Source organism: Mastigoproctus giganteus, chromosome 6, assembly GCF_048544385.1.
Source record: "Mastigoproctus giganteus isolate SK-2022 chromosome 6, ASM4854438v1, whole genome shotgun sequence".
NCBI classification, from domain to species: Eukaryota; Metazoa; Arthropoda; class Arachnida; order Uropygi; family Thelyphonidae; genus Mastigoproctus; species Mastigoproctus giganteus.
In genome coordinates this window covers 156,046,803-156,070,834 of record NC_143580.1, presented here as the reverse complement: position 1 = coordinate 156,070,834, position 24,032 = coordinate 156,046,803, and the positions used below count along the sequence as shown (strand labels likewise).

General features: G+C 37.7%; 1 protein-coding gene across 1 annotated transcript in view; it reads left to right on the top strand.

Moving 5' to 3' along the window:
• LOC150084675 (uncharacterized) overlaps nucleotides 1-24,032 on the top strand; it is a 284,941-nt gene that overhangs the window by 117,349 nt on the left and 143,560 nt on the right. The window contains exon 9 of the mRNA XM_090376319.1: nucleotides 17,008-17,091. Coding sequence (XP_090232445.1) covers nucleotides 17,008-17,091 — 84 coding nt within the window. The remainder of the gene's footprint in view (nucleotides 1-17,007; nucleotides 17,092-24,032) is intronic.

The window sequence follows — 24,032 nt, the reverse complement described above, 5'->3', positions numbered from 1 at the left end:
GTTGGTCAGTTTGGTCCTTTGATGCTTTTTTTTTTGATGGTGCAGCTACATATTACAAACAGTGAAGAAGTGGAGGAGAAAATGTGTGAAAAAAAGGTCATCATTATTGCATTAAAAAGAAGCAAGCATTGTAATATGTCATTGAAGTCAGATTGTCATTATATTTAGAATATCTTAGGGAATGTAGTATTCTACACGGAGTTCTTTTCCTTTTGGGGAATATACTTCTAGTGATAGCTTGCCCTGATTTTTCTACATACGTATATATATATATATATATATATATATATGGCATACATACATGCAAAAATACACAAGGTTTTAAAAATGAACTTCTCTTTCTGGCAATTGAGAATTTTGAATAGTTCAGACACAGCATGGGTTTGCTAAGGGGAAGTCTTGTCTGACCAATTTGATTGGATACTACAATGTGGTCACAAAGGAACTGGAATTGGTCTTCAGGAAAGCTTTTGATACTGTTTCACATGGAAGACTGCTTTACAAATTGGAACAGTATGGAATTATTATTATTATTATTATTAATAGCCATATGGTACGAGGAAGCCTGAGGCTTATGCTGCACCAGCCAAAAAAAAAAAAAAAAAAAATTCCCGAGCTACCCCCCTGTGTGTGTGTGTGTGTGTGTGTGTGTGTGTGTGTGTGTGTGTGTGTGTGTGTGTGTGTGTGTGTGTGTGTGTGTGTATGTGTGTGTGTGTGTGTGTGAGAGAGAGAGAGAGAGAGAGAGAGATAGAGAGAGAGAGAAGAAAGGCATCACCAAGAAAGAGAAGAATGATGATATCCAGCTCAGGACCCTGGGTTTGCCAAGCCCATACTCACCAGATGTGAGCCCCCGGGGTTGGGGGCATGTTGCTGCAATGGATAAAGGGATCATTGAGTGGTAGACAGCAGAGAGTGGTAATAAATGGACACTGCTCTACTTGGACTAATATTGTTAGTGGAGTTGCGCAGGGTTCAGTGCTGTGCCCATTGTTGTTTTGTGTATTTATCAATGAAGGTATATCAGGCTTAATGTCCAAGTTTGCAGATGATACACGAAGGTTGGCAGGGTTGTTAAAGACAGCATGCTACTGCACCAGGATCTAGAAAAGTTAGGCAGATGGGCTGAGTTTAACATTGACAAGTGCAAAGTACTGCATATGGGTAGCAGTAACCCAAGCGAAAGTACCAATTGTTTGGTATACTACTCAGGGAGGTGGAGAATGAAAAAGACCTAGGAGTAATTGTGCAGTCAGATATGAAGTTCTCTGAGCAGTGCAGACAGGCTGCCAGGGCAGGTCATGGAGTTTTGTCAATGTTATATAGGAATTTTGCTAGCAGAGACAAGGAGGTGATATAAAGCAATGTTCAGGCCCCTTGTATAAGGTAATGGTGAGGCCACACCTTGAGTACTGCATCCAGGTCTGGAGGCCTCATTTTATGAAGGATGTAGAGTTGCTAGAACGAATACAGAGAAAGGCAACAAGATTGGTGAGAGGAACAAAGGGGTGCCCTTACCAAGAGAGGCTTAAGTTCTGCAAGTTGCAGCATCTGGAGACTAGGCACCTGCGAGGTGATCTGGTTGAGGTGTATAAGGCCTTGAATGGTTTAAGCAGGCTCGGTGCTGATGGGATACTTCCGCTTGCTCAGATTAAGAACCTGAGGGGGCATAGATTCAAATTGAGGAAAGACATTTGTAAAATAGATGTGCGGAAGGTTGCCTTTAGCCAGCGGGTAGTTGATTGCTGGAACAGACTTCCATCCGTCGTTGTGGAAGTTGATAGCATAAATAAATTTAAGGCTGAACTAGACAAACATTTGGAGTGAACAGATGGGTGAAATGAGAAGTGGTTTTTTTTTTTGGCTGATGCTATATAAGCTTGCTTTCTTGCATCATATGCCTCAACTAATGCTAATGCTAACTTGGAATCCTCTTCATAGAGTATTTTTTAATGGTATATAAGCATTCGAGGTATTAACGACGTTTTAACGGTATACCGTAATTCAATTGTATTCGCTATCTGTGTGATATTTCCCCAGTCAATAGAGGCTTTGGTAGTACCTTAAACCGTTGTAATATCCTTTCATGAAATTATAACCCATTCCTTTGCCTTTAACTCTGCTACTTCTCTTCATCGTCCAATGTAGAATTTGGTAATCACTCCTTGCTGCTGTTTCCTATGCTTTCAGCCTTCTTACGTCATCTGGTTCATGGGTGATGATCAGGTCTAGAATATTCTTTTCCTAGTACTTTCCCTGATATGTTGATACAAATAACAATCATCTAGTTGATTTAAAAATTTTGTCCCCGATGTCGATTTTCCTTCCCATTTGCTCCAATGAATTAGAGGTAAATTAAAATCACCTATAATAAGACATTCACGTTTATCTGCCCATTCCATTTGCATGTAGAGGCTCTCACAATATAGTCTTCACAATCACCTGGCCTGTAGATTACTTCCACTCTCATTAAACCTTTGCTTCCAACTATATCATACCATACAGATTCTATACTAGCATGCGAAATATCTGAATCCGGGAAGGTTTTTGTCACAATCAGGCTGCTTTTGATAAGATGCATGACCCCATCACCCCCTTCTATGTGCCCAATCCTGCCTAAATACTGAAACTCATCATCCCCTATTTCCGGGCGGCATCACTCTTCCGTAAGCCCTATTATGTCAGCATTACTTGTTCTAACCAACAGTTCGAATTCACTCATTTTATTGACAACACTTCTGACATTACTGTATACAAAAACTCTTGCACCGCCTTTGTTTAAATGTATCCCCTCTCTACATAACAGATGCCTTCTACCTACAGGTGCAGAGCCAAGCTGATAAAAATTTTCCCCAAAAGCCTTGCAGAGTCCTTCAGGTCATGAGTTAGTCCAGAAAGCTTTCAGCATATAATCTCTCCTCTCATGCCTGGGCAGAATTACTGATGCACTTGTGTACCCAGTCGAGGTTCCAATCATAATTTTACCATAGATAACTGTTTATGTAGTGTGTTACTGGCTTTGAAATTATTGGAAAGGAAACAGAAAACAGAATGTTACCTTTGTTGGCACATAAAAAAAAAAAAAAACATGAACTTTCAGCTGAATTATTCAATGTGAAGGGACTTGAGCCAGTTAGCATTTTGTTCATTTTTCAAAATCAGACCACAGTTGTGCTGTGTGTACCAAAAATAAATCAAAATATTATACTTATTAACCATGCACTGCAGAAATACAGGAGATCCCAACAGTGGTAATAGCAGAGAGCCAAAAATCTTTCATTTTTTGTGATAAAATGTGGTGTAGATATCCCAGATTTAATGCAATGGCATATTACACTTCTCAGAGAAGCAAGAGGTGGCCATGGATGGTTTTTTTAGGATTGTAAACATTGCTGGAATCCATGACTTGAACATTTTCTGTGGGAAACAATCTAGAAGAGAAGGTCTCTCGAAGAAAGTTTCTTGCAGCAAAACAATCTTTCACAAATAAGTTGTTTCCTGCACATCAGTTTGAAGAATTTAATGCAGAAGGCTTTAGTTTTGTTCTGTCTTCCTGGTGCACCTATAAATGCCTCAACAAATGTATTTATTTTATTCAGTAAGAGATTAACACAGCCTTTTATTGATTATTAACACAGCTTTTTATGAATGATTATTTTTTTTCAGGGCTGTGTGATGTCATTACTGATTCCTCTTGCTCAGATTAAGAACCTGAGGGGGCACAGATTCTAATCGAGGAACGACAGTTGTAGAATAGATGTGCGGAAATTTGCCTTTAACCAGCAGCTAGTTTATTGGTGGAACAGACTTCCATCTTTTGTTGTGGAAGTTGAAAGCCTAAATAAATTTATGGCTGAGCTGGACAGGCATTTGGAACGAATGGAGGGGTGAAATGGGAGTTTTCTTTTTTTTTTTTTGCTGATGCTGCATAAGCTTGCTTTCTTGCATTGTATGCCTCTACTAATGCTAATCTCTGAAAGAAGCTTTCCTCATATGATTATTATTAACTTCTGGATTATTGCGATCCTTATGATATTGATTCTCATAATGTCACACATTCCAAAAATAACATCAATCAATTTCTGCTTTTCTAAAGATATGAAATGGGTCACATTTTTCATCCTGTGGCTCTGTTCTATATTTGTTCACATTGAAGTGTAAGTTCTCTGCTGCCATTACCTTTGAGATCTGTAGCACTGTCAAAGATTTTAGAAACTTTTTTTTTTCAGCTGAGAATTTTTTTTTGCATGAAACAAAAGCATTTCTCTGTTATATTTTAGTATTATATTTTTAGCATTATTAGCATTAGTAGAGGCATATGATGCAAAAAAGCAAGCTTATTCAGCATCAGCCAAAAAAAAAAAAAAAAAAAAAACACACCACTCCTATTTCACCCCTCCGTTCGTTCGAAATACCTGTCCAGTTGAGCCTTAAATTTGTTTAGGCTATCAACTTCAACAACAAGTGACGGAAGTTGGTTCCACCAACCAACCACCCGCTGGCCAAAGGCAAATTTCCGCACATCTATCCGACATCCGTCCTTCCTCAATTTGAATTTATGCCCTCTGAGGTGATTATTTTGAGCAAGATGAAGAATCCCATTGGCATTGAGCATGCTCAAACCATTCAAAGCCTTATACACCTCTATCAGATCACCTCGCCGGTGCCTAGTCTCCAGACTCTGTAATTTGCAAAACTTAAGCCTTTCTTCGTAAGAGCAACCCTTTGTTCCATTCACTAATCTTGTTGCCCTTCTCTGTACCCGTTCCAGCAGCTCTACATCCTTCTTGAAATGAGGCCTCCAGACCTGTATACAGTACTCAAGATGTGGCCTACCATTGCCTTATACAAGGGAATAATCACCTCCTTATCCCTGCTAGAAAAATTCCTGTATATCATTGACAAGACACCATGAGCTACTCTTGCAGCTCGTCTGCACTGCTCAGAGAACTTCATATCTGCCTGCACAATTACCCCCAGGTCCTTTTCATTCTCCACCACTGTCAGTGTAGTACCGCAGAGTTGATATGTTGCTATGGGGTTTCTGTTTCCCATATGTAGTACTTTACATTTGTCAATGTTAAACTTCATTTGCCACCTCTCAGCCCATCTATTCAACCTTTCCAGATCCTGTTGCAGCAGCATAGCGTCAGTAGTGTCCTTAACAACCCTGCCAACCTTTGTATCATCTGCAAACTTGGACATTAAACTTGATAGCCCATCATCAATATCATTCATAAACACCGAAAACAACAACGGACCCAACACTGAACCCTGAGGAACTCCACTAATAACATTAGTCCACGTTGAGCAGTGTCCATTGATTACCACTCTCTATCTTCTGCCACTCAACCATCCCCTTATCCATAGCAGCAATTTGCCTCCAATGCCACACTGCTCCAATTTGTGCAGCAGTCTTCCATGTGCAACAGTATCAAAAGCCTTTCTAAGATCCAAATATATAATATCAAAGTTATTCCATGCATCCAGTTCTTTTGTGACTACATCATAGTATCCAATCAAATTGGTCAGACAAGACCTGCCCTTAACAAAACCATGCTGAGTCTGAGCTATAACTGAATTCTTGTCTAGATGATCCTGCAGTGCTTCTTTAACCAGTGCCTCCATTAATTTACCTGGAACAGAAGTTAAACTAACAGGTCTATAATTACTTGTGTCAGCCTTTGATCCTCCTTTGTGAATTGGGGTTACATTTGTAAATCTCCAGTCTATGGGTACCTTCCCTGAGTCCAAAGAAGCTCTCATAATTATGGCTAGGGGTTTGCTTACTTCCTTTGCTGCCTCCTTTAATATAATTGGATAGATCCCATCCACCCCAGGTGCCTTTTTTATGTTTATCCTCAACAATCTCTCCTCCACTTTACTCTCAGTTATTACAAAATCATCCAGCTCACTGCCAATGTTTACTTTACCTACATCATTCTCCTTCCTGAATAACTCCTCATGCGTGAATGTAGATGCAAAATACTCGTTTAGATTGTTAGCCACCTGAGCAGGATCCTCAACTGTTGAACCATCAATATCCAGTGGACCAATCTGATTCATCCGTTTTCTTCTTGAGTTTAACTAGGTAAAGAACTCTTTTCAGTTTTTCTTTGCATCCTTTGCCAAGGATTTTTCGTAGTCTGCCTTTGCCTGCCTAATCTCCTTTGTGACTTGGTTACAGACCGACTTATATCTATCATAGGCTTCCATGTCACCCATTAATTTGTATGTATCCCATGCATTTTTCTTCTCTGCCACATGTCTCATTAGTTCATCTGACAACCATTTAGGCCTACACCTTGAACAATATTTCTTAGTTGGTATGTAAAGCCTGGTAGCCTCCAAGATTAGTTCCTTGAATGCTTCCCATTTTGAGTTTGCTGTTGGTAACATCATCAGTTGGTCCCACTGTATAGAATTTAAATACTGTCTCAGAGACCATCATAGTCGCCTTTACGAAAACAAAAACCCTTCTCTTTACCTCTGATGGTAGTTACCTCCTTGAGTAAATCCCACTTCAACACACTGTGATCACTGCCGCCTAGTGGTTCATTTATCTGCAGATTCTTAATGCATGTAGAATCACTACTGATAATCAGATCAGGAGTATTGCTCCCTCTTGTTGCCTCACGAACATGCTGATGTAGAAAACAATCATCCAATAAATCCACAAAAGCCTTGCTAGTGTGCGAGTGACCAATCCACAAATTCCAGTCAATATCTGGGAAATTAAAATCCCCCATTATAAGACTCTCTGATTTACTGGCCCACTCTATTTCCCTGTACAATATCTTATTATACTCACCAGAGTCATTAGGCCTATAGCACACTCCTACTCTCAATTTTGATTTCCCTATGCTTATGTCACACCAAACCGACTCGACACTGCCCTGTCCATCGATGTCAACTGGCTTCACTTCCTTGGACTTTATGTGTTTCTTAACTAATATCATAACCCCTCCTCCCCTCCTGTCCTGTCTATTCTTTCTATACACATTGTATTCCCCAAATTCCAGTTCCGCATTCCTTATATCTGTGTGACACCACGTCTCTGATATCCCAACAATATCTGCCTTTGATGTTTTGAGCAATACCTCAAATTCATCAAATTTATTTACCAAACTCCTACCATTGGTGTACACGCAGGTATACATGCACCTGTTTCTATTCTTAGCTACCCTAACACAACCCATGTGTTTACTTGTATCGCAATGACTCCCAGCAGTCTCTGAAATATCCTGCATCTTGTTTTTCAGGCTTCTGCTCATTTCAATAGAAGCAGTGCAAGAATCACTTCCACCTCTGCCAGTGGCTACTGTTAATCTATTAGTCCTTGTATCCCCCCCAACTAGCAGTTTTCCGACCCACCTAACACTGCCTCGACAACATCAGCAAAAATTCTTGCACCCTTTCTATTTAAGTGTATCCCATCCCTGTAGAAGCAATCTCTCCTGTTAACAAGTACAGTCCAGGCTGAAAATAATTCTACCCCTTGAGCCTTGCACAATCTTTCCAGGGCCGAATTGATCGACAAGGCTCTCATCATATACTCCCTCCTATCGTGTCTGGGCAGAATTGCAGACACTTTCAAATTCAACCCTAATTCACGGCTTTTTTTCAACAGTGACCTGTACTTGCTAAGTAATTCCGCTGGTCTCCTACTCTTAATATCAGTAGCCAAGGGCACAATGTAAAACCAGTTGTTAGGTCAGATTTACTTAAAGGTGGAACTACTGTCAAAGGCAAGAGCTTTTGCTTTTCATCTGGTTTTGTATAGGTGGGTAATCTGAAGAAGTTCAAGGAAGAACTAGATCAATTGTTTGATGGGATGGATGGGTTAAATGGAAAGTGTTGGCTTTTTTTTTTTTTTTCTTTTTGCTGATGCTGTATAAGCTTGCTTTCTTGCATCTTTTTTACTGTTGCTACTAATAATAATTATAATAGTAAACTTAAATTGAAAAAGGATAATTGCAGAATAGGTACGTGGAATTTTGCTTTCATCCAGAGAATAATATTGATTGTTGGAACAAACTTCCATCTGGTGTTGTGGTAGTGGATAGTTTGGCTAAATGTAAGGAAGCATTAGACATATTGATTGTATGCAGATTCTATTTATCAGATCACATTCTGGATCGGGATCTGGATTGTGGGCTGTGTTATATTGGCAAGTCAGATTGTAGGCTTTGCAATTGTATCCAGAGCATGAGTGGGTTATTTGTCAGTGGGTTATTTGACTATTGTGCTGTTGCTGAGCATTATTTGTGTCAGCCACATGTTAGTTGTAACCTGAGTTCCAACATTGAAATTTTGTACAGCACACAATACTCTTCAGCATTCCTGGTTGGAAACATTCCACATAGATGTGGTAGGTTCCAACATTAATTTCAATTATGGAACCTGCATATACTCTATTGTGGAATTGGTTATTTTACAGCATGATAAGATGTGACAAACCTTTAACATGACAAATGTATGTTGTCCTATTTCTGCAGAGTCTAACAGTTGTCTCGTTTTATCCCCCCCCCCCCTCCTTTTCTAGAAACAAATATTGGCATCCCCAGGCATGATACCATCCAGTATCTTGCCTGGGCTACCAAAATCTTTAGGATACAGACTGGTGTATGAATTGTACACTGAACTGTTAGAGAAATAAAGCTAAAGATTGTCAATAATAACTTAAAGTTATTATTGACAATCTTTAGCTTTATTTACTTTTTTAAACTTTTTCAAGATTTTCAAATTGGTATAGTTGTATACATTTTTAGCATTACATATGAAAATATTTGTAGTTGCATACAGTTTTGCTTTTATTGTGAAGTGAAAATATTTGTGGTTGCATAATTTTAAATGTTAGCATATGTACGTAATTTGTCTATCTCCACATAATAACTTGACATCCTGTTGGATGGATTTTCATAAAATTTTATATTTAGCTCTTTTAGAAAGATTTTTTAAGTCTTCCAAAATTTTATTAAATGTGGGTCAACAGAAATCTGGCAATTATCTTTTATTTATTTTATTATCATTATTTTTTTTTTTTTTTCATATATATCACATAGGCTATCCTTAGCTGGGTATTATTTATTATTATTATTATTTATTTTTTTTTTTTTTCATATATATCACATAGGCTATCCTTAGCTGGGTATTATTTATTATTATTATTATTATTTTTTTTTTTTTTTTCATATATATCACATAGGCTATCCTTAGCTGGGTATTATTTATTATTATTATTATTATTATTATTAGCAGTAGTAGGAGGAGGAGTAGTAATACTGGCAAATGATGCAAGGAATCAAGCTTATATTATCATCAGCCACATTACCCACTTCTTCTGTACATCCCATCTAATAACACTGGTTTATAAATTTGTTCACTGGAGTTTGAATTTCAATAGGTCCTACTGCCAAAATATGTTGCTGTGATTTCAAATATGACTTAGATTTTTTTCTATCACATCCAGATACATCACAATTTAAGAAATAAAAAAGCATTGTTTTTTATGAAAGTATATAACTTTATTGTATTTAGTAATGACAAATTGATATGATTACATTTTCATATATCAAAAAATATGTAAATACTAACAAGTATTAATCAAAAGTCTGAAACTTTCATTAATCAGACCTTCGTCTCTTTGTTTGAAAAGAACGTTTAATCATTTTTCTTTTATGTACAGTGCCAGGTTTTTCTCTTTTTAAACACCAACAGTAGTCGACCATCATGCTTGTATTCCACCTTCCCTGGTACCTCTGCTCCATTTGATGGAATCTGTCCCCTTGTTCTTTGCCCAAATGTGCAAGATTTTCAGGGAATAAATCAAGATAGGCATGCAAAAAGTGAATTTTTATGCTCATATTGCAACCTAAATTGCAAAGTTTTTCAAGCATATTTTGAACAATTTTCTCATAATCCTGTGATTTATGATTTCATAGAAAGTTTTCCATTACACTTTTAAAAGCAATCCAGGCTTCCCCTTCAACGTCAGTCATAGTAGTTTCAAACTGACCATCTAAAACCAATTTTCTAATTTGGGGACCAATGAAGTTACCCTCCTTAAGTTTTGAATTCCCTTTCACGGTTTCTGTACCAGAAAAATTATATACTTGGAGCAAGTAAGTTCTTCGCTTTAAGTCTGCATCCTAGAATTTCAGCAGCATACTTTGGAAGACCTAAGTCCCTTACTAAATCGTTCAGTTTGACTTGCGTGAATTGCTCTGGTGTTAAAATATTTTCTGGTTGATAACATTCCTCTTCAGATAAACTGGGAAATTTACTGCAAAGGTACTTAAAGAAGTTGCCATCCTTATTCAGTGCTTTAACAAATTGCATCATTATGCCTAACTTGATATGCAGTGGAGGTAAAAATATTTTATACAAGGACTAATAGATTAACAGTAGCCACTGGCAGAGGTGAAAGTGATTCTTGCACTGCTTCTATTGGAATGAGCAGCAGCCTGGAAAACAAGATGCAGGATATTTCAGAGACTGCTGGGAGTCATTGCATTAGCATTAGTAGAGGCATTTGATGCAAGAAAGCAAGCTTATGCAGCATCAGCCAAAAAAAAAATAAATAAATAAAATAAAATAAATAAATAAATAAATAAAAAATAAATAACCACTTCCACTTCACCCCTCTGTTCGTTCTAAATACTTGTCCAGCTGAACCTTAAACTTATTTAAGCTATCAACTTCCACGACAAGGGATGGAAGTCTGTTCCACCAACCAACCACCCGCTGGCTAAAGGCAAATTTCCACACGTCTATCCTACATCTGTCTTTCCTCAATTTGAATTTATGCCCTCTCAGGTGATTATTCTGAGCAAGAGGGAGAATCCCATCAGCATTGAGCATGCTCAAACCATTCAAGGCTTTATACACCTCTATCAGATCACCTCGCTGGTGCCTAGTCTCCAGAAACTGTAATTTGCAAAACTTAAGCCTTTCTTCATAAGAGCATCCCTTTGTTCCATTCACTAATCTTGTTGCCCTTCTCTGTACTCGTTCCAGCAGCTCTACATCCTTCTTGAAATGAGGCCTCCAGACCTGTATACAGTACTCAAGGTGCAGCCTGACCCATTGCCTAATACAAGGGAATAATCACCTCCCTATCCCTGCTAGAAAAATTCCTGTATATCATTGACAATACTCTATGAGCTACTCTTGCAGCCCGTCTGCACTGTCAGAGAACTTCATATCTGCCTGCACAACCACCCCCAGGTCCCTTTCATTCTCTAGCACTGTCAGTGTAGTACCACAGAGTTGATACGTTGCTCTGGGGTTGCTGTTTCCCATATGTAGTACTTTACATTTGTCAATGTTAAACTTCATTTGCCACCTCTCAGCCCATCTGCTCAACCTTTCCAGATCCTGTTGCAACAGCATAGTGTCAGTAGTGTCCTTGACAACCCTGCCAGCCTTCGTATCTTCTGCAAACTTGGACATTAAGCTTGATATAACCATCATCAATATCATTTATAAATATAGAAAACAATAATGGACCCAATACTTTACCCTGAGGGACTCCACTAATAACATTAGTCCACGCTGAGCAGTGTCCATTGATTACCACTCTCTGTCTTCTCCCCCTTAACCACCCCTTTATCCATAGCAGCAATTTGCCTCCAATGCCATACTGCTCCAATTTGTGCAGCAGTCTTCCATGTGCAACAGTATCAAAAGCCTTTCTAAGATCCAAGTATATAATATCAAAGTTATTCCCTGCATCCAATTCTTTTGTGACTACATTATAGTATCCAATCAAATTGGTCAGGCAAGACTTCCCCTTAACAAAACCATGCTGTGTCTGAGCTATAACTGAAGTCTTGTCTAGATGATCCTGCAGTGCTTCTTTAACCAGTGCCTCCATTAATTTTCCGGGAACAGAAGTTAAACTCACAGGTCTATAATTACTTGTGTCAGCCTTTGATCCTCCTTTGTGAATTGGGGTGACATTCGCACATCTCCAGTCCATGGGTACCTCCCCTGAGTCCAAGGAAGCTCTCATAATTATGGCTAAGGGTTTGCTTACTTCCTTTGCTGCCTCCTTTAATATAACTGGATAGATCCCATCCACCCCAGGTGCCTTTCTTGTGTTTATCTTCAACAATTTCTCCTCTACTTTACTCTCAGAGATTACAAGATTCTCTAGTTTACTGCCAGAATACACCTCTGGCATTCCCCTCGCTGAATAACACCTCATGTGTGAATGTCGATGCAAAATATTCATTTAGTTTGTTAGCTACCTGAGCAGGATCATCAACAGTTGACCCATCGATATCAAGTGGACCAATCGGATTCATCCCTTTCCTTCTAGAGTTTACATAAGTAAGCTCTAGTTTACTTGTACCTCAAGTAAACTTGCGGTACAAGTAAACACATGGGTTGTGTTAGGGTAGCTAAGAATAGGAACAGGTGCATGTATACTTGTGTGCCTGCCTGGCAACCCAAAGGTCGCGGGTTTGATTCCCGCCTCGGGCTTGGATCAAAGTACTGCAAAAACCTTGGGAGGTGCATTATGGCCTCAGAAGCCTATGCGCCAACTACAAAAAAAAAAAAAAAATTAAAAAAAAAATGTATACTTGTGTGTACACCAATGCTAGGAGTTTGGTAAATAAATTTGATGAATTTGAGGTATTGCTCAAAACATCAAAGGCAGATATTGTTGGGATATCAGAGACATAGTATCACACAGATATAAGGAATGCAGAACTGGAATTTGGGGAGTACAGTGCATACAGAAAGGATGGACAGGATAGGAAGGGAGGAGGGGTTATGCTATTAGTTAAGAAACAAAGAAACACATAAAATCCAAGGAAGTGAAGCCAGTCGACATCACTGGACAGTGCAGTGTCGAGTCAGTTTGGTGTGACATAAGCATTGGGAGATCAAAATTGAGAGTAGGAGTGTGCTATAGGCCTAATGACTCTGATGAGTATAATAAGAAACTGTACAGGGAAATAGTGGGCCAGTAAATCAGAGAGTCTTATTATAGGGGGATTTTAATTTCCCAGATATTGACTGGAATTTGTGGGTTCGTCAGTCGCACACCAGCAAGGCTTTTGTGGAATTTTGGATGATTGTTTTCTACATCAGCCTGTTTTGGAGGCAACTAGAGGGAGTAATACTCTTGATCCATGGGTGTCCGCAGAGGGGGGCAAACGGGGCACTTGCTCCTCTCTGGGATCGAGTAAAAAATTCCACAAATTATAATCGTAAAAGTGATTGAGATATGTAACCTTACACCCTCGACCATGGGGTGCTGTGTCTGCCTTAAAATTTTATTACGGGTTGGCCGGTTTCGGCCGTCGGCGGGGTAACCATAGAACACTTGTTTCATCTGTTGTAGCAATAAAACAGAGTTCCTGTTTTTGGTTCATCGACTAATATTCCCCAAACTTTACCAGAGTTTTGGTACATTGCGACTGTATATCTTCTATTAATTTGGCAATAACTATTGGTATGACATTATCTGTTACGACCTCTACCATTGAAAGAAGTTTCAGCACCTTGAGACATGTGAAAACATGGTTAAGATGTCCACTATCTCAGAAACTCCCTGTAAGGTTTATGTATGATTAGTGTGCACAGGAAGAAACTAGAAGAGGAAGCAGTAAAGAAGAAATTTATTGAAAATGTCATCAATAAGTTTGCAAGCAATTGACGGAGAATTCAATTCTTATACGATACGTGATTATTGAAATTATTATTATCCATATATATATATATATATATGAAGTTATGTAAAAGAATATAAGAAATAGAAAAGGAGAAAGAGTGACAGAACAGATTAATGCCATCAAATTTATGATTGTACATTACATCTGTCTGTATATAACAATTTTTTTAGTTAATTGTAATACCAACTAGATAAATTGGAGCATTTAGCATAAATGTATTAGGGGTGCAAACTATACTCATTAGTTCAAAGGGCCAAGTTTAGGTAACCTAAGTTGGACTTCTTTGTTGTACCCTATAAATATACACATTTATGGAGGAACTTTACAGGCATTTGGAGGGAATGGTGTGATTTTTTTTTTTTTTTTTTTTTTTTTTTGGCTGATGCTGCATAAACTCATACACTTGCTTTCTTGCATCAAATGCCACTGCTACTATTACTACTACTACATAAAATAAAATAATATAGAATAGTAAAATAAAATGATAATATAACTAATTATAGATATATGGATACATTGAATGGAACGTTAAAGCTAGCTCCACTCAATATATCCCATCAATAATTAGCTGAAGCTATCTGTTTCTGTTTGCCATTTCCCATCTGGCAAGTGGCAAACAGAAATGAGTATAATTTGCATCCCTAATACTTTTATGCTAAATTCTCCAATATATCTAGTTGGTATTATGATTAACTAAAAAAACTGATACATTAATTCTTGTTTCCTTTATGTTGTAAATTTATATACATTATGTATGTGTATTTGTATTGATGCAATACTGTATTCTATAATCTACTTGTTTAATTAAATAATTATTTGTCTCCAAGCTTTGCCCCCCCCACTTGGAAAATTTTCTGTGGATGCCCATGTCTTGATCTGATTATCATTAGTGATTCTTCATGCATTAAGAATCTGCAGATAAAGGAACCACTAGGTGGAAGTGATCACAGTGTGCTGAAGTGGGATTTACTCATAAAGGTAACTACGATGGTCTGAGACAGTATTTAAATTCTGTACAGTGGGACCAACTGATGATGTTACCAACAGCAAATTCAAAATGGGCAGCATTCAAAGAACTTGCCTTGAAAGCTAATAGGCTTTACATACCAACTAAGAAATATTGTTCAAGGTTTAGGCCTAAATGGATGTCAGATGAACTAATTAGACATGTGGCAGAGAAGAAAAATGCATGGGATACATATAAATTAATGGGTGACATGGAAGCCTATGATAGATATAAGCTGGTCTGTAACCAAGTCACAAAAGAGATTAGGCAGGCAAAGGCAGATTATGAGAAATCCTTGGCAAAGGATGCAAAGAAAAACAGAAAAGAGTTCTTTACCTATGTAAACTCTAGAAGAAAAGGGATGAATCAGATTGGTCCACTGGATATTGATGGTTCAACAGTTGAGGATCCTGCTCAGGTGGATAACAAACTAAACGAGTATTTTGCATCTACATTCACACATGAGGAGTTATTCAGGAAGGGGAATGCCAGATGTGAAGTAAACTCTGGCAGTGAGCTAGATGATTTTATAATAACTGAGAGTAAAGTGAAGGAGAGATTGTTGAGGATAAACATAAAAAAGGCAGCAAAGGAAGTAAGCAAACCCCTAGCCATAATTATGAGAGCTTCTTTGGACTCAGGGGAGGTACCCATAGACTGGAGATGTACAAATGTAACCCCAATTCATGGCGCCTCCGTAGCCAGGTGGGAAGGAGCAGCAGTGAGTAGCACACGCTTCTTAATTAGACAGGGGTTCGAGCCCGTCACCACCAAATACGGAAGATGCGGAAAGGTCAGGAATGACCACCGCATGTTCACGGAGCAATATGGCCTTAGTTGCTAATGCTCCTAAAAACCAAATAACAACAACAACCCCAATTCACAAAGGAGGATCAAAGGCTGACACAAGTAATTATAGACCTGTTAGTTTAACTTCTGTTCCAGGTAAATTAATGGAGGCACTGGTTAAAGAAGCACTGCAGGATCATCTAGACAAGAATTCAGTTATAGCTCAGACACAGCATGGTTTTGTTAAGGGAAGGTCTTGCCTGACCAATTTGATTGGATACTATGATGTAGTCACAAAAGAATTGGATGCAGGGAATAACTTTGGTATTATATATTTGGATCTTAGAAAGGCTTTTGATACTGTTGCACATGGAAGACTGTTGCACAAATTGGAGCAGTGTGGCATTGGTGGCAAATTGCTGCTATGGATAAAGGGATGGTTGAGGGGGTGAAGACAGAGAGTGGTAATCAATGGACACTGCTCATCACGGACTAATGTTATTAGTGGAATCCCTCAGGGTTCAGTGTTGGTCCATTATTGTTTTCTGTATTTATAAATGATATTGATGATGGTATATCAAGCTTAATGTCCAAGTTTGCAGACGATACAAAGGTTGGCAGGGTTGTTAAGGACACTACTGACGCTATGCTGCTGCAACAGGATCTGGAAAGGTTGAGCAGATGGGCTGAGAGGTGGCAAATGAAGTTTAACATTGAGAAATGTAAAATACTACATATGGGAAACAGCAACCCCAGAGCAACGTATCAACTCTGTGGTACTACACTGACAGTGGTAGAGAATGAAAAGGACCTGGGGTAATTGTGCAAGCAGATATGAAGTTCTCTGAGCAGTGCAGATGGGCTGCAAGAGTAGCTCATGGTGTCTTGTCAATGATATACAGGAATTTTTCTAGCAGGGATAAGGAGGTGATTATTCCCTTGTATAAGGCAATGGTCAGGCCACACCTTGAGTACTGTATACAGGTCTGGAGGCCTCATTTCAAGAAGGATGTAGAGCTGCTGGAACGAATACAGAGAAGGGCAACAAGATTAGTGAATGGAACAAAGGGATGCTCTTATGAAGAAAGGCTTAAGTTTTGCAAATTACAGTTTCTGGAGACTAGGCACCAGTGAGGTGATCTGATAGAGGTGTATAAAGTCTTGAATGGTTTGAGCATGCTCAGTGCCGATGGGATTCTTTCTCTTGCTCAGAATAATCACCTGAGAGGGCATAAATTCAGATTGAGGAAAGACAGATGTAGGATAGATGTGCGGAAATTTGCCTTTAGCCAGCGGGTAGTTGGTTGGTGGAACAGACTTCCATCCCTTGTCGTGGAAGTTGATAGCCTAAATAAATTTAAGGCTCAGCTGGACAGGTATTTTGAACAAACGGAGGGGTGAAATGGAAGTGGGGGTTTTTTTTTTTCTTTCTTTTTTTCTTTGGCTGATGCTGCGTAAGCTTGCTTTCTTGCATCATATGCCTCTACTAATGCTAATGCTAATTAAATTTTTCATTTAATCATTTAGGTTCTTCCAAGTGTAACTATTGAAGAAAAAATTCCTCGTCTATCAGACATTAGAAGAAATGCCCAACTTGTTCTCTTGAAACAGGTAGTTAATTATATTAATACACTTCTATTATTATTAACAATAAGATTTTCCGTTGCACATACAAATGGGAAAATTTATGTATGTAATTCTTATGCTAAATGTTATGCTCCTGGTTATAGATGCCAGATTGTCTGTGAAAGTGTTATTCACTTTTTAATTATCGAATGTTCAAGAAGGAAACTTGAAGTTCTGTCTATATAGGATTGTTACTTAAGGTGACAAAGATTGTTTCATTAGAGTTTAAATCTTTGTTTATTAAAATGAATTGTTCTGAAGCTTTTACATATCTTGTTTTATTGCTAAAATAGAGTTTACTATTTTGATACTAAGAGACTGTCAATTTTAAGTAATCTTTCCAGTACAGAAGATTCATACCAAATAATACCAAGGTAAGTGATACTAATTCATGCCAAGATACATCATAACCTCTTTTTTTAAAGAGTGGAAACTGAGAATTGGCCTAAACATTAAATTAATTAGAGACAAACAAAGTAAAATACAGTAGAGCACCAATAATCCAAACTAATTGGGATCGGGGGTAATTCGAACTTCCAATTTGTTCGGATTTTCGAACTCATCAAAAATACTGTTCTGGAGAATGAAAAAAAAGGTTTAGTTTAGAAATCAAAACATTAAGTTGTACTTAAGTATTTTTATTCATAGGTAACAAAACAAATGGAACTTTCAGTCACAATAACAAATGTATAATGCACAGGCCTTTAATGAAAATAATTACTTATCTTTTGCTGCACCATTTTCGAACTTCGTTTCTTTGCTCCCTCACTCTTTTCAGCAAGAGTAGTTGAGATGTACAGCATTCAGTTTATGCTCATACCAACCTTTGCAGTCTCTAGCTCGCCGAATGTCTGAGCATGCGTAGGCCCAGTGCTGACGTTATTTTCTTTGTCATTGTCTTTGTCCATATCATTTTCAGGAGCTCCAGTTTCTTTTCCATTCACATTTTTGTTTTCATTTAAAACAGGAAACCCTGTAGTATCAGTATCACTTTCCAGCCACGCCTTTGCATCATCACAACCTTCAAACCCAGGGATCGACTGAAACAAGTTGATCATCTCATTCAGTATTTGTCCCTCATCCCCTTCAGTTTGATTCTGCTCATCTCCTATGGGTTCTTCTGCAATAGGCCACAGTTTTTACCAAGCATTTTTTAAATTCTGCACAGTGAGTGATTCCCATGTGTCAGCTAACATGTAGCAGCTGTCCTTGAGACTGTGCCGCACTATGGCCATAGATGCCAATGCGTCAAAAAATCCTCAATCAAACAATCCTAGAGACAGCTTTTCAAAAAAGCTATGATGCTTTTTTGTTGTTTTCTGCTAAAAGTAAATGATGCAAGACTTATTTTTTGTAGATTCTCTTCAACTTTTCGATGACTCTCTGGTTGGTCGGTCGCAATCACACACGTTGAGAACGGAGATCATAATGCACTGTGACTCCCTGGTCCATTGGTTGGAGGAATGATAATGTTTGGTGGAAGAAACATGAATCCATTGTCTATTTTATTTAATGTTTCCACTGAAGGATGTCATGCCACATTGTCTAGGATAAGCAAGACCTTGCCCATTTTGCCTTCTCTTTCACAATACTTTTTTTTTTGACATTCTGAATAGAATCGTTGGTAAACCAATCAGTAAACCCTTCTGAGTTCAACCATGCATTTTTTTGCGCTTTATAACTCACAGAGAGGCACGAAACATTTTTAAAACAACAATTCTTTGATTTTCCTGTCAACATCAATGCCAAAGCGTGAATTCCATTGGCACTAGCGCAAACCATAGCTGTAACACTCTTTACTCACTTTAAACCTGGGAGCAGCTGTTTCACAGCGAGATGCACGAGATTTTTGAGGCAGTGACTACCAGTTTATTCCAGTTTCATCAGTGTTGTGTATGTCATCTTTGGAATATCCTTCGCTTTCCATAAGATTGATAAACTTTTTTTTAAATGACTCTGCTGCAGCAAAATCACAAGATAAAATTTCCCTTCATTGTGAAGTTTTCTAATGCTGTGCTGTGATTTAAAGTTTTTTAGCCAGCCTGTACTGGTTTTAAAATCTGAGAGACTGCCTAATTTTTTGTTAAAATCCAGTGCCCTTTTACACAACAAAGATCCAGATATGTATTCTCCCAAACTTCATCTCTACGTGTGAACCACAAATAAATGGCATCTTCGAGGGATGGGTCATTAGCTGTTCTCATAATTTTTTTTTTTTTTGCACCATCTGAATCAAGTTTTGATGCAAACTTTAAAATTTTTTCCTTGTTGTTTTTAATATCTGTAATTGATATTTCTGTTCGCTGACTTTTTTTTTTTTTTTAAAGATAAGCGTCAATCAACAACAAAGAACACGTCATGCAAAAACTGCAACTAACACGATATGTGCCCGAGATACAGAGTAAAAAAGTTTACAAAGTTTAGATAGAAGAATGACGAGAAGATTCTGAACATTTATTTACAGAGTTTTATTTTACTGTAGTTATGGCGTCTTCTTCCTCATCTTTTAAAAGCAAGTAGAAATTTTTAACAATTGAATCGAAGATTGAGATTTTAAATATACTTTCAAAGGGAGAAAGCAGGTCTTCGTTAGCAAAATTTTCAACTTTTCAACCTCGTAAAATTTTGCTAATGAAGACCTGCTCTCTCCCTTTGAAAGTCTGTTTAAAATCTCAATCTTCGATTTAATTGTTAAAAATTTCTACTTGCTTTTAAAAGATGAGGAAGAAGACTCCATAACTCAGTAAAATAAAGCTCTGTAAATAAATGTTCAGAACCTTCTCTTCATTCCTCTATCTAAACTTTTTTACTCGGTATCTCGCTCACATATCGTGTTAGTTGCAATTTTTGCGTGACATGTTCTTTGTTGCTGATTGACGCCTACCTTTTTTTACTATTTTAGATTTTACAACCCCAAAAAAAAAAAAAAAAAAAAAAAAAAACATAGTCAGTGAACAGAAATATCAATTACAAAATGTGTTGAATAACAGATTACAAAGTGTTATGTTTAGTTAGTACTGTATGTATATTAATTGGGACTTAAAGGGGAACAGGTATCCTGTGTGTTATTAGACACTCAGTCTAAAACACTGATGGATCCAATATCTTTCTATTACAGAAGATTTAGGAGAAGTCCGGTTAGCCTGCCTCCCTAAAATCCACTCATGCACACCTTCTCGATGGTAAGCCCTGTTACGTCACTTAGGTGGCAAGGAACATGTAGAGTGGTTCTCTTCAAGACGCCTGGTCAGTGTGAAGAGAAAAATACCAAACCCTCCAGCATATGACAGCACGACAAAACAAATGGCCCTCAGTCCCCAGCGGTTTTGACTCCCCCTCTTACGGCAGCGAGAGGATCAGAGTGGAAGCAGAGTGTGCTAAGAATCTCTGGGTACGACGAGGCTGTCATGCACGGAAACTGAACTTGTCCTGTTACAACGTAAGATCCCTCATCGGTGAAGACAGGATATTAGAGCTGGAAAAGGAATTAGAAAATGTGAATTGGAATATCATCTGTTTGGCTGAAACAAGAAGAAATGAATCACTTATAAGTTTATCAAGTGGAAATCTGCTGTACACCAATGGAAACAGTGAAAGGAGTGAAGGTGGAGTTGGGTTTCTGGTCCATAAAGATTTAAAAAACAACATTTTGGAATTCAAAAGTACATCACCAAGAGTGTCAAGACTAATACTCAAGATTTCTAAGAGGTACAAGCTAAAGGTTATAATGATTTATGCACCGAAATTGAGAGTCTTCTAGATGAGCAGAAAACCTACTACACTATTATTATGGGGACTTCAATGCTAAGGTTGGAAAAAGACAAAACAGTGCAGAAAGGGGAACTATAGGAAATTTTGGAATTGGTGAAAGAAATGAAAGAGGTGAAAGACTTGTGGAATTTGCAGAATCTCAAGGACTGTCAGTAATGAACACTTTTTTCAAGAAAAGGGCAAACAGAAAGTGGACATGGACGAGTCCAAATGGATTAACAACCAATGAAATCGACTTCATCCTCACTAACAGAAGATATATTGTGAATGATGTTACCGTCCTGAGTAAGGTAAATGTTGGAAGTGATCACAGAATGGTAAGATGTACACTTGATATAGATGTTGGAAAGGAAAAAACTGACTTGAGTAAATAATACAAAGGTCTTTGAGATAACAGAAGAGGCGAAAAAGCGGTATGTACTGGAACTTAAGAACAAGTTTGAGCTTCTGCAGACTGCTCAGGACCAAGATATCGACGAGGAATATTACAACTTTCTGAAAGTGATAAAGCCCAAGAAACCTATCGGGAAAAAGAAATCCAAAGAAGAAAAAATTAGTCAAGAAACACTTGTTATGATGAACCGAAGGCAAAAAATTAAGAGCAAGATAAACACTAACAAGGAAAAAATTGAGTATACTGAGTTATGCAAAGCCATTAGAAAGAGACTCAGAGAAGACATAAGAAGATTTAACACAAGAAAAGTAGAACAAGCATTAAGGGAAAACAAAGAATTTAAATCAGCAGCCATGAGCAGTAATACAGAAAGACAAATGATACTGAAACCGAAGAATAGCGATGGTGTACTTATAAACAGCAGAGAAGGCATAATTCAAATAGCAGAAGACTACTATAGAGAATTATACAAGGAGTGAGGGAATGATGCCAGCAGTGGGGAAGATGGATTGCAAATTAGCAACACATACGACATACCCGATATTCTTCCTGATTAGGTAGAATATGCATTGAAGAAAATGAAGAATCAGAAAGTCCCGGGGGAAGATGAAGTTACTGTAGAGTTGTTAAAATTGGGAGGAAGAGACATAACACAAAAACTGGCAAGACTCTTCACAAAGTGCATTAGAAAAGGTGTGACGCCTAAGCAGTGGAATAATGCAATCATAGTTTTGCTGCATAAGAAAGGAGATAAATCAGAAATTGGAAATTGTAGACCAATTAGCTTGTTATCCCACATCTACAAGTTGTTTACAAGGGTCATTGCCAACAGATTAGACAGAATACTTGATGAGAATCAACCGAAAGAGCAAGCTGGCTTTAGGACAGGATTCTCAACTATGGATCACCTTCACGTAATATCATAGCTAATGGAGAAAGCAAATGAATATAAAACACCATTATGCCTGGCATTTGTGGATTATGAAATACAGCATAAGGCAATGTTTCGGGCACTGGAAAGACAAGGCATAGATACCCCACATATTATGATTTTTAAGAAAATATATGAGAATGCTAATTGACTAGACAAAGACAGTAGGAAATTTAATTTATTAGACTAGACAAAGACAGTAGGAAATTTAAAATCGAGAAAGGAGTTCGACAAGGAGACACAATATCTCCGAAGCTGGTTACTGTTGCGCTTGAGGAAGCTTTGAGGTCGCAGAAAGAAGTCAATGTGATTGGAGAGTAACTAAACCATTTACGATTTGCAGATGACATTGTGGTCATAACCCATGATCCCAAAGATTACTAAAGATAAATATGGCTAAAAAAAAAGTAATGATGAATAAGTATGCCACAGAAAGGAGCATAATGATTGAAGGAGCAGTAATTGAAAAGGTGGAGTCATATACTTATCTGGGACAAGTTATTAGCTGTAATAATGATAACTGGCTGGAAGTCAAGAGAAGAATAAATTTTGGATGGATAGCATTCAGGAAATATAGTCACATACTGAAGAGCAATATCCCAGTTTGTCTGAAACGTAAAATAACGAACCAATGTATACTCCCCACCATGACTTATGGAAATGAAACTTGGGCGCTCACCAAAAGAATGGAAGAGAAGCTGAAAATTACACAGCGAAGAATAGAACGAATTATATTGGGAACCAGACTGTTAGATAAGAAGAGAAACACATGGATTAGGCAGCAAACTCAAGTAGAGGACATTCTTATCAAAACTAAAGAACTAAAATGGTCTTGGGCAGGACACATAGCTCGAAGACATGATGACAGATGGACTAAGAAAATAACAGAATGGTACCCAAGAGGAGCTAGAAGAAAACCTGGAAGACAAAGGTGGAGATGGATAGATGAAATTCATGAGTTTGTGGGTAGTAAATGGATGGCCAGTGCTCAAAACAGAAGGAACTGGAAAGTTGCTGGAGAGGCCTTCATCCTGCATTGGATTGAAAATGGCTGATGATGATGTATATTAATTAAGCTATGTATGCAAGCATAAATTTATTTTTATTTTGTTAACCTGTGGATAATATTATTCTGATTTTCACGTATCATTTAATTTTGTTAATTTTTAAAAGCACAAATTTTTTTAAGTGTAAATTTGTGCTTTATATCTTCATTTTTATAGCCTCTAGATAATATTCCTCCAATTTTCTCTTATTAGAATTACTGTTTAATAAAATCAAAGTTCAATTTTCAAATGTGATCACAATAACCAGCACTTACTGTAATTATTTTATGGCACTAGCATAAAAAATAAAATAAAATAAATGCTGGCTCATTCGGATTATTGACGTTCCGAATTATTGACGATCTACTGTAAATACCTTTTCATTGGCTGTTATGTTAAAAGAGGTACATACAGTACATTCACTTTCTCTCAAGTTTAGAAATTCATGGTTATAAACACAAAAACAAAGACAATAAGACTTGTTGTAATGAGCTGAAAGGAGTAATAGTTAATTAAGATTATTGCATAGGTCCAGAATAACAGCTTTTGTCTTTAAATTTAAAAAAAAAAAACAGTGGCTGTGCATTTCTTCAGAAAGTGATTCTTACACTCAGACCCAGAACTTTAGATAGGTGATGAAATAATTCCCACAGTACCCAGCACTTATTTTGTAGGAACAGTCCTAGACAGCAGATTAAACTCCATAGAGCATTTCAGACAGCCTTGAAGCACCTGTCTCAAGAACTTCAACATTCTGAAGATCCTGCTTTCAACAATGTGGGGG